The sequence below is a fragment of the Mobula birostris genome, chromosome 12 (genome assembly GCF_030028105.1).
Source record: "Mobula birostris isolate sMobBir1 chromosome 12, sMobBir1.hap1, whole genome shotgun sequence".
In the NCBI taxonomy this organism is placed as follows: Eukaryota; Metazoa; Chordata; class Chondrichthyes; order Myliobatiformes; family Myliobatidae; genus Mobula; species Mobula birostris.
The window spans coordinates 42,485,547-42,498,011 of NC_092381.1; the positions used below are offsets into that span (position 1 = coordinate 42,485,547).

Genomic DNA, 12,465 nt, shown 5'->3' on the forward strand with positions numbered 1-12,465 from the left:
AGATGATGTTGTGGATGAGGAAACCAAGAGAAAAGATCAGATTGTAAAGGAAGCAGTAGAAGGATTAATAAGACAATACTCCAGTGAACTAAATACATTTTCCCAAGATCAAGATGCACAAACCAGAAGAAAATGGAGGGAGAAGAAAGGTGTCCAGAGCTATTAGAACCAATTCCTGTAGTCTCAGAGTCAACTCCTCCAACCACCATGGAGGTGGCCTCAGAATCTGAGATAGTTTACCCAGCCACAAGTCTCACCTGCCAAGCAGAGTGACCTCCCTTGTCAGGAAAGACATTATCCCACAAGAATACAAAAGCCTCTATAGTGATCAAGTCTTTAGGCCTGAATGGAACGATTTAAAATTTCCTATTTTGTGGGTGCCTGTATATGCGAGTTGTATTATATAACATATGGCCGGTGGTGTAATGGCATCAGCACCAGACTTCTAGGCGGATGGCCCTGAGATCAAATCCGACTGGGTCCTGACCTGGGCAGCAGCAGTATCTGTGTGGAATAAGGACTGGCAATCTACTTCCGTATCTTGCCATGAAAACCCTACCTATGGACAACTACAGTATAGCGTCGCCATGAGTTGATGACAACTTAACAACATCATATAGCATGTGATGTATATAGTTGAGATGCATGCTCAGTTGAGTTGGAGTTCATTTGAATTAGGATAACATTTTGAAGTTACTAATCATAACAGAAATAGTAAATCAAGGGGCCATAATTTTAAGGTGGTTGGAGGAAATTACGTCAGAGAGAGGTTCTTTTTTTTAAAAAACACAGAGAGTGGTGAGTGTGTGGAATGCACTGCCAGGGGTGGTACATACATTAAGAACATTTAAGATACTCTTATATGGCACTTAGATGAAAGAAAAACAGAGGGCTATGTGGGCGGGTAGGGTTAGATTGATCTTGGAGTAGGTTAAAAGATCGGCACAATACCGTTGGCCCAAGAGCCTGTACTGCTCTATGTCCTATGGTATTTTTAAAAAAAAGTTTCAATTTTTGTCATAGGTTATTAAGGAGATGTGGCTGGTTCTAACAAAAAGAGAATAAAATGCTTATCTTCAATTGGACTCTAAATGGTGATAGGTCTCTTTTTCTGACTAACACAAGGCTCAATCATTGCTGTTTTCACTGGGATCTTGACCCAGCAATAACGAACGAATGCCAACAAACTTTCAGGTCAGGATGGTGCACACCTTGAAGGGAACATGGTGTTATTGTTGATCCCAGAAGAACTTTCTGATGCTTTTCTAAGAGAATTGATAATTAAACTCTATTTTTATTTACAAATATTTGTTATAACTAAAGAATGAATGTTAATTAAAGCTCAGTCCATTTCAGTTGGCAATTAAAGGCAAGATTGTATAAAGCTCCTTACCATCTCTTTGCTCCTCCAGTTCCCTGTTACGAGCTTGAATGTCTGCCAGATAACGGCCATGCATTTCGGCTATTTCTCGTACACGTTCCAGGTGTTCCCACTCTCTCTGCACTCTGGGGCTCACCTCAGACTATTAAATATTTATTTATTTTAAAAGTTTAAATTTTTTTAGGAGATGAACTTCCACAAATAAATTATGTCAATTTTCTTGAATTATCGCACATAATTGTTTTTACCAATATTACCAACATGATTGTTATGCACCAATTAGACACTGCAAGTGTGACAAAACTATTCAGTAACAAATGCTGTGTAAATTAAGCCAAGATTACCCTATACATCTGAGATTCAAGCAAAGGGAGGATGTAGAACCAAGGGTGGATCCAAGCACAATATGCTTGCTGAGAACATTGATTAATACAACTTCACAAAGCTTTAAAAGTCTTCATGACAGCAAATTTCAAGAAAACTGAGAAAATTTAACAAATTTTCATTTTTTAAAAAATTTACAGAGTACACAATTTTTAAATTCACTCCATATTCTAGAGATGGAAGTTGGAATTAACAACTTCATCTCATCGAGAGTAACTGAATACTATCAAGCAGGAGCACCTGTGGTTGCTACAGTATCCACTTCTAGATATTAGTGAAAATTTAAAGATCCGATGTTATCCTTTCACACATTAATGATCCATTCTTTGTGCTTTTTAAAAGAATGGATCAAGGCTCATAAAGTAAAATAATCAGCAGGCTCAGCAAAGACAAAAGGATATTCTTTTCAACTAGTTTCTTAAATACCTAACCTCATCCTCTCCAACTTCTTTTCATGCAAGACAATGGAAAATTTATCATGCCAAAATGTCCACCATTTGTCCACCAATTTTCTATTTCTCTTTGGTTAATCCATTTTACATTTCACTGCTCCATCACTAATCCTGTATCTTTGTGCGCATGTGCTGGTCGTGCATCCAGCCTGTTACAGCTGTTCTGACTAGTTTTCTTACTTTTTTAACTTATGTTATTTGTTGTATTTTTTTCATGGTAACACGTTGAAGCTGCACCCTCTCTAACGTGCTGGTGGAGAGAGTTTTATTTGGGTTTTTAGCGTTGGAAATAGTTACATTCGGACACGTCTCATTAGCAGGGCAGCAGTATGGTCGCATTGTTTATTCCAGGGACCAGCTGATTGCGCTTATGCTGGCCGGTTTAGCAAACAGAGCGGCAGACACCCCTGCTGAAATCTGGAGGAAAACACACAGAGGATGCAGAGGGGGATCACAAAGGCGAGGAGAGAGGACCGGGTCGAGACAACAGAGACTTATGGAGAAGAGGAGTTCTCCACTTGGACTGCACGTAGACATACCTGACCAAACTTTTCCATGGAGGGCTTCCAGACCATTCGGGCTGACTGGAAGTGCACTGAGAGCGGTAAGCGTAAAGGAGTTGGGGTCTTGCTGTTCTGGTTAACAATGGATGGTGCAATCCTGGTCATATTACGATCGAGGAACGTGCTTGTAGCCTGGATATTGAACTTTTTGCTGTTGGACACCGGCCATATTCCACCGAGATACAACACTGGGCGTCATGGGAGGTTGTTCCTGCCTGTGGCCATCGAACTTGCAGCTCCTCCCATGGAGGGTCAGACACTCTGAGCCAATAGGCTGGTCCTGGACTTATTTCCATCTGGCATAGTTTGCATATTGTTGTTTGATTGTTTGTGGTTTTTGTATTTCTATATTTATGCTCTATTCTCGGTTGGTGTAGCTGTAATGAAACTCAATTTCCCTCGGGATCAATAAAGTATGTCTATCTCTATTTCTCCAAGATAACTTTCAGTAGAACATAAATATAACAACAACATAACGCTGGATAGGCCAGCGACTCATCATGCTGTGCTAGCCTTGATGTCAATTTGCACTGTGTCCTCTTCTTGTGTTATCATCTTTTCATTCCATATTTGCCTCCATTAAAATGCTTCTTAAGCTCAACCAAACTGCCTGCTTCCACTACAACCCCTGGTAATCCATTCCAGACACCTACCAGTCTGTGTTAAAAAAAACTGTAAAGAATACCTTTAAACTAACCACACTCCACACAACCTTTAAAGCATGCCCTCTTCTATTAGACAGTTCTACCTCAGGGAAAAGATTCTGATTGTTTACCCCATCTGTGTTTCTCATACAGTAATCTTAAAAGCCTGTCGGGTCTCTCCTCAGTCCCTGACAGTGCAGGGAGATGAAGCCAAGTTTGAGCAACTTTTCCTTATAGCCTGTATCCTTTAATCCAGCCAGCATCCTTGTAGATATACTCTGCACCCTTTCCAGTCTTCACATCCTTTATTCATTAGGAAACTAGAACTGCACGCAAGTGTGGTCTAACTGAAGTGGTATATAACTACAGCATGACATCCTAACTCTGATACTCAACACCTCTTTCAGTGAAGGCAAGCAAGTTTGTGCACATTCTTTACCACTTTATTCAGTCGTGTAGTCACTTTCAGGGGGCTATGGAACTGGACTTCAAGATCCTTCTGTACCTTAATGCTATTAACTCTCTGTATTTTCTTTTCATTTGGCCTTCCAAAGTGCATAACTAGACACTTCCACAAGTTAAACTCCATCTGCACTTTTCCAGCCATACTTGTAACTGATACAACTTCACTCAGCATTTTGGTATTTACAATATATATTTTAAATGGGAAGGCCAAATTTCTATGCAGACATTCATAAATGTTTTGACATTGAGTGAACAACACAAAGACACTTGTATTTTTAAAGGAAATGTGCGTAAATATTTGAAGTAAGGAAATATCATGGGAATACAGAAAGAAAATTAGCTTTCAGTACAATAACCAACCTAAAGCTAAGAGGATTAGCTTTGGGCTGGTTATTGTACTGAAAGGTTAGTGAGGGGCTGAATGGCCTCCTTCGTTAAATTCCTTGTATGTAAGGAGCAACTTGAAGTCACTTTTGTCTGTGTTTAGTTGAAGTGGAAAGGAAATGTGAATTGGAATCTCAACATGAGGCTCATGTTGATTTACACAGCATATAGCAACCAACCTAAGTAAGAAAACCATAAGGTTTTACATACCTCCTCTTGCCAAGATCTATACGTGGGCAAGCTTCCTTCAATTGACATCTGTAGTTTGTGAAACTAAATGAAAGAATAGCAAAAAATCAAATGCAGTAATCTATTGTTAGAAATGAAATGCTGCAGAATATATATAGTGAAAACAAAGGGTCAAAAAAAAGGGTCATAAACTTGTAACAATAAAGAAAAAACATGACTGTTGTGAGAATTTTAAAGTCAATATCTCTGGAGCAGACTTTTAGTTACACTTTCCGGAAACTGGTCCAATTGTGAAATTTATCAATTAGTTGTGCTGAGGCTTTATTTTGTAATCCAATATATATTGATCGAAAGGTGCAGTAATCTATAGTTTTTGCAAGAAAAATTGACAAGATAGCAGGTTTTCTGAAACAAAATTTCTTAAACACATTCACCTATAAAAGAAAATTGAATAAAACAGTTGCCAAAGGCAAATTGTCCTAGTGATCCTTGATTCACACAAGGCTATTCTGAAGTCTGGTTTGGTCGCCTGGTGAGAAAATACTCCAGAATGACAAAATATGAATTATAAATAACTCATTCCCTCTACCTCTGGCTTCCAAATGTAATGCACTCCAACAGATTTCCCAAATCTTAAGAATGAAACCTACTCCACCATTTGTCAAGGTATTTGGGCTGATAGAGCATAGAACCATACAGCACAGAAACTTGCCTTTTAACCCACAATGTTGTGCCAAATGAATTAAATTAGCAATCAAATTGTGAACTAAACTAATTCCGTCTGTCTACACAATGTCCATATCCTTCCATTTTCCTTACATTTGCATACCTATCTAAATTTAGGCCTCCAAACAGCAGCTGCAATATGGATTACAAATTACAGCATGAGATAGAAAAGGCATGTCAGAAGGGCAATGTCATGATAATCGTTGGGGATTTTAACATGAAAGTCGATTGGGAAAACCAGCCAATACTGGACCTCAAGAGAGAGAATTTGTAGAATGTCTGAGGGATGGCTTTTTAGAACAGCTTGTTGTTGAGTCCATCAGGGGATCGGCTGTGCTGGATTTGGTGTTGTGCAATGATCTGGAGGTGATAAAAGAGCTCAAGGTTAAGGAACCATTGGGGAACAGTGATCACAATATGATCGAGTTCACTTTGAAATCTGAGAAGGAGAAACTAAATTCCAATGTGTCGGTGTTTCAGTGGAATAAAGGAAATTACAATGGCATGAGAGGGGAACTGGCCAAGGTTAAATGGAAAGGGACACTAGCAGGATGAACAGCAGAGCAGAAATGGCTGGAGTTTCTGCAAAAAATGAGGGAAGTGTGAGACAGATATATTCCAAATAAGAAGAAATTTTTGAATGGAAGAAGGACACTACCGTGGCTGACAAGTGAAGTCTGAGCCAAAGTAAAAGCAAAAGAGAGGGCATACAATGAAGCCAAAGTTAGTGGCAAGATAGAGGATTCGGAAGCTTTTAAAAACTTGCAGAAGGAAACTCAAAAAGTCATTAGGAAGGAAAAGATGGATTATGAAAGGAAGCTGGTGATTAATATCAAAGAAGATACTAAAAGCTTTTTTAAGTATATAAAGGGTAAAATAGAGTTGAGGGTAGAAATAAGACCAATAGAAAATGACGCTGGAGATATTATAATGAGAGACAGAGATGGAAGAGGAACTGAATGCGTATTTTGCATCAATCTTCACAGTGGAAGACATTTGCAGTATACCAGGCATTCAAGGGTGTCAAGAAAGTGAAGTATGTGCAGTGAAAATTTCAACTGAGAAGGTGCACAGGAAGCTTAGTGGTCTGAGGGCGGATAAAACTCCTGGACCTGATGGAATGCACCCTCAAGTGCTGAAGGAAATAGTCGGAGAGACTGTGGAGGCTTTAACAATGATCCTTTAAGAATTGATAGATTCTGGCATTGTACCGGATGACTGGAAAATCGCAAATGTTACTCCACTATTTAAGAAGGGTGGGAGACAGCAGAAAGGAAACAAAAGACCTGTTAGCCTGACATCAGTGGTTGGAAAGCTGTTGGAATCATTAGTTAGGAATGAGATTATGGAGTACCTGGAGGCACATGATAAGATAAGCTAAAGCCAGCATGGTTTCCCAAAAGGAAAATCCTGCCTGACTAACCGACTGCAATTTTTTGAGGAAATTACAAGCAGGGTAGGCAAAGGAGATGCAGTGGATGTGGTGTACTTGGATTTTCAGAAGGCCTTTAACAGGAGGTTGCTTAGCAAGACAAGAGCCCATGGAATTACAGGGAAGTTACTAGCATGGGTGGAGCATTGGCTGATCGGCAGAAAGCAGCGAGTGGGAATAAAGGTATCCTATTCTATGCCAGATAACAGTGGAGTTCCACAGGGGTCGGTATTGGGACTGCTACTTTTTACAATGTATATCAATGATTTGGAGTATGGAATTAACGGATTTGTGGCTAAATTTGCCGATGATACAAAGAGGTGGAGGAGCAGGTAGTGTTGAGGAAACAGATAGCCTGCAGAGAGACTTAGATAGTTTAGGGAATGGGCAAAGTGGCAAATGAAATACAATGTTGGAAAGTGTATGGTCATACACTATGGTGGAAGAAATAAATGGGCAGACTATTATTTAGATGGGGACAGAATTCAAAATGCAGACATGCAGAGGGACTTGGAAGTCCTTGTGCAGAATACCCTAAAGTTAACCTCCAGGTTCAGTCAGTGGTGAAGGTGGCGAATGCAATGTTGGCATTCATTTCTAGAGGTATAGAATATAAAGACAGGGATGTGATGCTGAGGCTCCATAAGGCACTCGTGAGACCACACTTGGAGCAGTGTGTGCAGCTTTGGGCTCCTTATTTTAGAAAGGATTTACTGACATTGAAGCGGGTTCAGAGAAGATTCACGAGAATGATTCCAGGAATGAAAGGATTACCAAATGAGACACGTCTGGCAGCTCTTGAGCTGTATACCCTGGAGTTCAAGAGAATGGGGGAGGATCTCACAGAAACATTCCGAATGTTAAAAGGTCTGAACAGATTAGATATTTCAAAGTTATATCCCATGGTAGGGGAGTCTAGGACAAGAGGGCACGACTTCAGGATTGAAGGATGTCCATCTAGAACAGAGATGCGGAGAAATTACTTTGGTCAGAGGGTCGTAAATCTGTGGAATTTGATGCCATGTGCGGCTGTGGAGGCCAAGTCAATGGGTGCATTTAAGGCAGAGATAGATAGGTTCTTGATTAGCTAGGGCATCAAGGGGTATTGGGAGAAGGCAGGGGAGTGAGAATGACTGGAAGAATTAAATCAGCCATACTCGATGGGCTGAATGGCCTACTTCTGCTCCTATATCTTATGGTCTAACATCTCTTAAAAGTCTTTATGTATCTAATGTATTTTCCTCTATCACCAGCCCAGGCAGTATATTCCAAGCACCCATCACTCTGTGTTTAAAAAAAATCTTGCCCCTCACATCTCCTTTGAAATTACCCTCCATCTCACCTTAAGTGCATGCCCTCTGGTATTAGACATTCCAACCCTGTACGTTGGAGAGATACTGTCTGTCTACTCTATCTCTGCCTCTCATAATCTTATAAAACTTTATCAGATCTCCTCTCAGCCTCCACTGCTCTGGAGAAAACAAACCCGTGTTTGTCCAACTTCTCGTCATCTAATGCAGGCAGCATCCTGGTAAGCCTCTTCTGCACCCTTTGCAAAGCCTCGACAACCCTCCTTTAGTAGTGTGACCAGAACTGTTTGCAATACTCCAGATGCGGCTGAACTAGAGTTTTATAAAGCTGCAACATAAATTCCTGACTTTGGAACTCATTGCCTTGACTAATAAAGGCAAGTATGCCATCTGCCTTCTTAACCACCAAATCAACCTGTGCAGCCACTTTCAGGCAGCTATGAACTTGCACCCCAATATCCCTCAGCTCATCAACACTGTTAAGGGTGTTGCCCTTATCACTGTACTGTCTTTTTACATCCAACCCAACGTGCAACACTTCAATCTGTCATTTCTCCACTTATACCTGCAACTCATCTGAATTCCGCTGTATTCTTTGCCAATCTTCTATGCTATCTACCAGTCTTTATATCATCTGCAAACTTACAATCCTATCCATCAACATTTTCATCCAGCTCATTTATATTTATCACAAACAACAGAGGTCCCTGTGGAACACCAGTAATCATGGATCTCCTCCTAGAACAGGTCTCTTCAACCACTACACTCTGTCTTTGATGGGCAAGCCAGTCCCGAACCCAAATGGCCAATTCTCAATAGATCTCATGCATCTTAATCTTCTGGATGAACCTCCCATGAAGGACTTTGTCAAACGCCTTCCTAAAATCCATGTAAACATCCTCAGCTCTACTTTCATCAATCACCCTAGTCACCTTATCAAAAATCTCAATTCGTAAAACATGGTTTGCACTGCATAAGACCATGCTGGCTCTCCCCAGTTAGGCCATGGTTTTCCAAATGCTCAATAATCCTATCCTTAATTATCTCCAGTAACATCCCTTCCACTGACGTGAGGCTCACTAGTCCACAGCTTCCAGGATTATCCCTGATTCCCTTCTTGGATTAGCTACTTGCCTGTCCTTTGGAACCTCACCTGTGGCTAGAGAGGACACAGAAATATTGGTCAAAGCCCCAGCAATCTCTTCTCTAGCCTTTCTCAATATCCTGTGGTATATCCCATGAGGCCCCAGGGATTTATCCACCTTAATGCTCTTTAGGAGAGCCAAAACTACCTCTTCCTTTACTTTGAAATGCTCTAGTATATGAATATGCTCAGCACTGATCTCCCTATACTCCATGTCCTTTCCCTTGGTAAATACTGATGTAAAGAAGCTCACCCACATCCTCCACATCCAAGCAAATGTTCTCCCCATTACCCTTGAGTGGACTTAGCCTCTTGCTCTTGATGTTTGAATAGAATGCCCTGAGATTCTCTTTAATCTCACTTGCCAAGGACTTTTCATGGCCCCTCCTGGCTTTCCTCATTCTATTCCTGAGTTCTTTCCAGTCTTTCTTATGATACTCAAGGGCTCAGGTGATTCTTGTTTCCTAAGCTTGACATCCTTTTCCATTTTCTTGACAAAATTCATCACCTCTCTTGACATCCAAGCTTCTCTTACTTTGCCTTCCTTGAACTTCCTTCTGACTGGAACTCACCTGTCCTGCACTCTGTGCAGTTGCTCTTTAAACACCCTCCACACGTTGGATGGAGACCTGCCCAAAAGCAGCTGTTCCCAATTAACTCTCCCTTGTTCCTGCCTCATGCTCCCCTAATTTGCCCTGCTCCAGTTTAATACTCTCCCACAAGGACCATACTAATCCTTATCTGTAGCTAACTTAAAACTTTAGGTGTTGTGTTCTGGTCACTGTTCCATACCTGCTCACCCACAGAAGTTTCAGTGACCTGGCCAGGCTCAGTACAAACCTTCCTCTTGTTGGACTATTTACATTTTGATTTAAAAAACTCTCCTGGATGCACCTAACAAATTCTGCCCCCTCTAAACCACTTGTGCTGAGAAGGTCTCAATTTATGTTAGGAAAGTTGAAGCTCCCCATGACAACAACCCTATTGATTTTACACTTTTCCTTCATCTGCTTGCACGTGTTCCTCGGTCTCCTGGTGGCTGCTGGGGGAGTCTGTCATACAATCCCATCAGAGTGATTGCACTCTGTTTTTGCATTCTACCCATACAGACTCAGTGTACAAGACCTCCATTCTGTCCCCTATGACTGCAGCTGTGTGATATTGTCCATGATTAGTAGTGCAACTCTCCCATCTCTTTTACCTCCCTATCTTTTCTAAAACATCGAAAAACCCTGGGACATTGAAGCAGCCATTCCTGTCCCTCTCTCAAACAAGTTTCTATAAGGCCACAGCTTCATAGATCTATGCTCTAAGTTTATCACCTTAAATCATAATATCCCTAACATTAAAATTCATACACTTCAAACTATCCATTCCATGATTCCTATTACTTTGCTCCTGCCTGGTTTTACTGTCCCTGACATCTATCTTCCTCTTCATCCTTCCACTTTCCCACCTAGAGATCTGGTTTGCATCCCCCTGCCAAACTAGTATAAACTTCCCTAGTAGCACTAGCAAACTTCCCAGCCAGGATCTTAGTTCCCCTCCAGTTTAGGAGCAACCCCTCCCTATTGTACGGGTTACCTCTGCCCCAGAAGAGGTTCCAATGATCCAAGAGGCTGAAACTCTACCCCCTGCACCAATTTCTCAGCCACTCATTCAACTGTACCATCATCCGATTTCTGCCCTGACTAGCACATCGCACCAGGAGTAATCCAAAGATCATTACCTTGTTTTACCATAGCTCGTCAGACCCACTCCTAACTCCCCATAGTTACTCCACAGGATCTCTTTCCTCCTTTCTACCTTTGTCATTAGAGTCAATGAGCCCCATGACCTCTAGCTGCTCACTCTCTCCCTTGAGAATATTCCCTAGCTGATCTGAGACATCCTGGACCCTAACTCCTGAATCAGAATAAGAATCAGATACAGTATCACTGACATTGTATCTCATGAATTTTGTTGTTTTGTGGCAGCAGTACATTGCAATACATAATAGTAAAAGAACTGTGCTACAATAAGAATATACATTAAAATATTCAATTAAATGAGTAGTGCAGAAAGAACAATAAAAAAGAAAAAAAGTGAGGCAGTGTACATCGGTTCCTTATCCATGCAGAAATATGGTGGAGGGGGAGAAACTGCTTCTGAAATGTTGAATGTGTGCCTTCAGGGTCCTGTACGTCTTCTTTGATTGTGGCAATAGGGTGGTGTGTCTTGGATGAAGTGGGGCGCGGTGGGGGGGTGGTCTTTAATGATGGACGCCATGTTTTTGAGGCATCGCCTTTTGCTAGTGCTCATGACTGAGCTGGCTAAGTTTACACTTTCTGGAGCTCTTTCCGATCCTGTGCAGGGGCTTCTCCACACCAGCTGGTGATGCAACCTCTCCAAAGTACATTTGTAGAAATTCACGAGAGTCTTTGGTGACATACCAAGTCTCCTCAACCTCCTCATGAAATGTAGCTGCTATCATGCCATCACTGTAATTGCATCAACATGTTGGGCCCAGGATAGACCTTCAGAGATGTTGACACCCAGGATGCTGAAACTGCTCATCCTTTCCACTGGTGATGCCTCAGAAAGGCAACGTATCATCCTGAATTCTCGTTCGCAGCCATAGAATCTTCTGTCCATCCCCCTAACTATTGATTCTCCTACCACTATCGTTCTGTTTGACTTTACCCTTCCCTGCTGAAACTCTATCACCTGCATCAATTACTCAGCCACTCATTCATCTCTATTATCATCCTATTTCTGCCCTGACTAGCACGTAGCATCAAGAGTAATCCAAAGCTAATTACCTTGGATTCCTTTGGTTCTTGAGCCTCTTTCCTGAAGCATGGCCAAAGTGCCACAAGTCCATTTGCTGCTGCTGTGGCCTGATAGTTTACTCCCCCCCAACCCCAGAAGTATCCAAAGGGCTATACTTGTAGCTGAGGAGAAACGGGCACAGGGAGCACTGCACTATTTACTCTACTCATCTACTTAACTGAAGCCTGCACTCTTGGTGTGACCACCTCAGTAAAAGCTTCATCTGTGAGGTTTTCGTCAGTCAGGAGTGCGCTTCCCACAGATGCAGTCATCAGGGAGGTTGTTAGGTACCCTGAAGTTCCACATATTAACAGGAGGGGCATTCCACCACCTCTCTACTACCCTGCCTACACTGAATTAGGGACCAAAAAAGACAACAAAAAAAACTTACCTGCACTTATCCCTGATTTCTTTCCGAAACCTTTGAGTTTCAAACTCATCTGAGTCACTTACTCAGCCTCTTCCTGTTGAACTTCTTATACCTTCGGCTCTAACTTTTACAATCAAAATAAATTATTCCAAATGACTCAGAAGCATCCTTAGCCTCCGTCTATTCTCTCTGAAACCTGTTCTGCCAAAG

General features: G+C 41.5%; 1 protein-coding gene across 1 annotated transcript in view; it reads right to left on the reverse strand.

Annotated features, from left to right (window-relative positions):
• ccdc17 (coiled-coil domain containing 17) overlaps positions 1-12,465 on the reverse strand; it is a 104,208-nt gene that overhangs the window by 72,127 nt on the left and 19,616 nt on the right. The window contains exons 4-5 of the mRNA XM_072274544.1: positions 4,484-4,546; positions 1,394-1,523 (exon numbers count right to left, since the gene is read on the reverse strand). Of these exons, the coding sequence (XP_072130645.1) occupies positions 1,394-1,523; positions 4,484-4,546 (193 nt within the window). The remainder of the gene's footprint in view (positions 1-1,393; positions 1,524-4,483; positions 4,547-12,465) is intronic.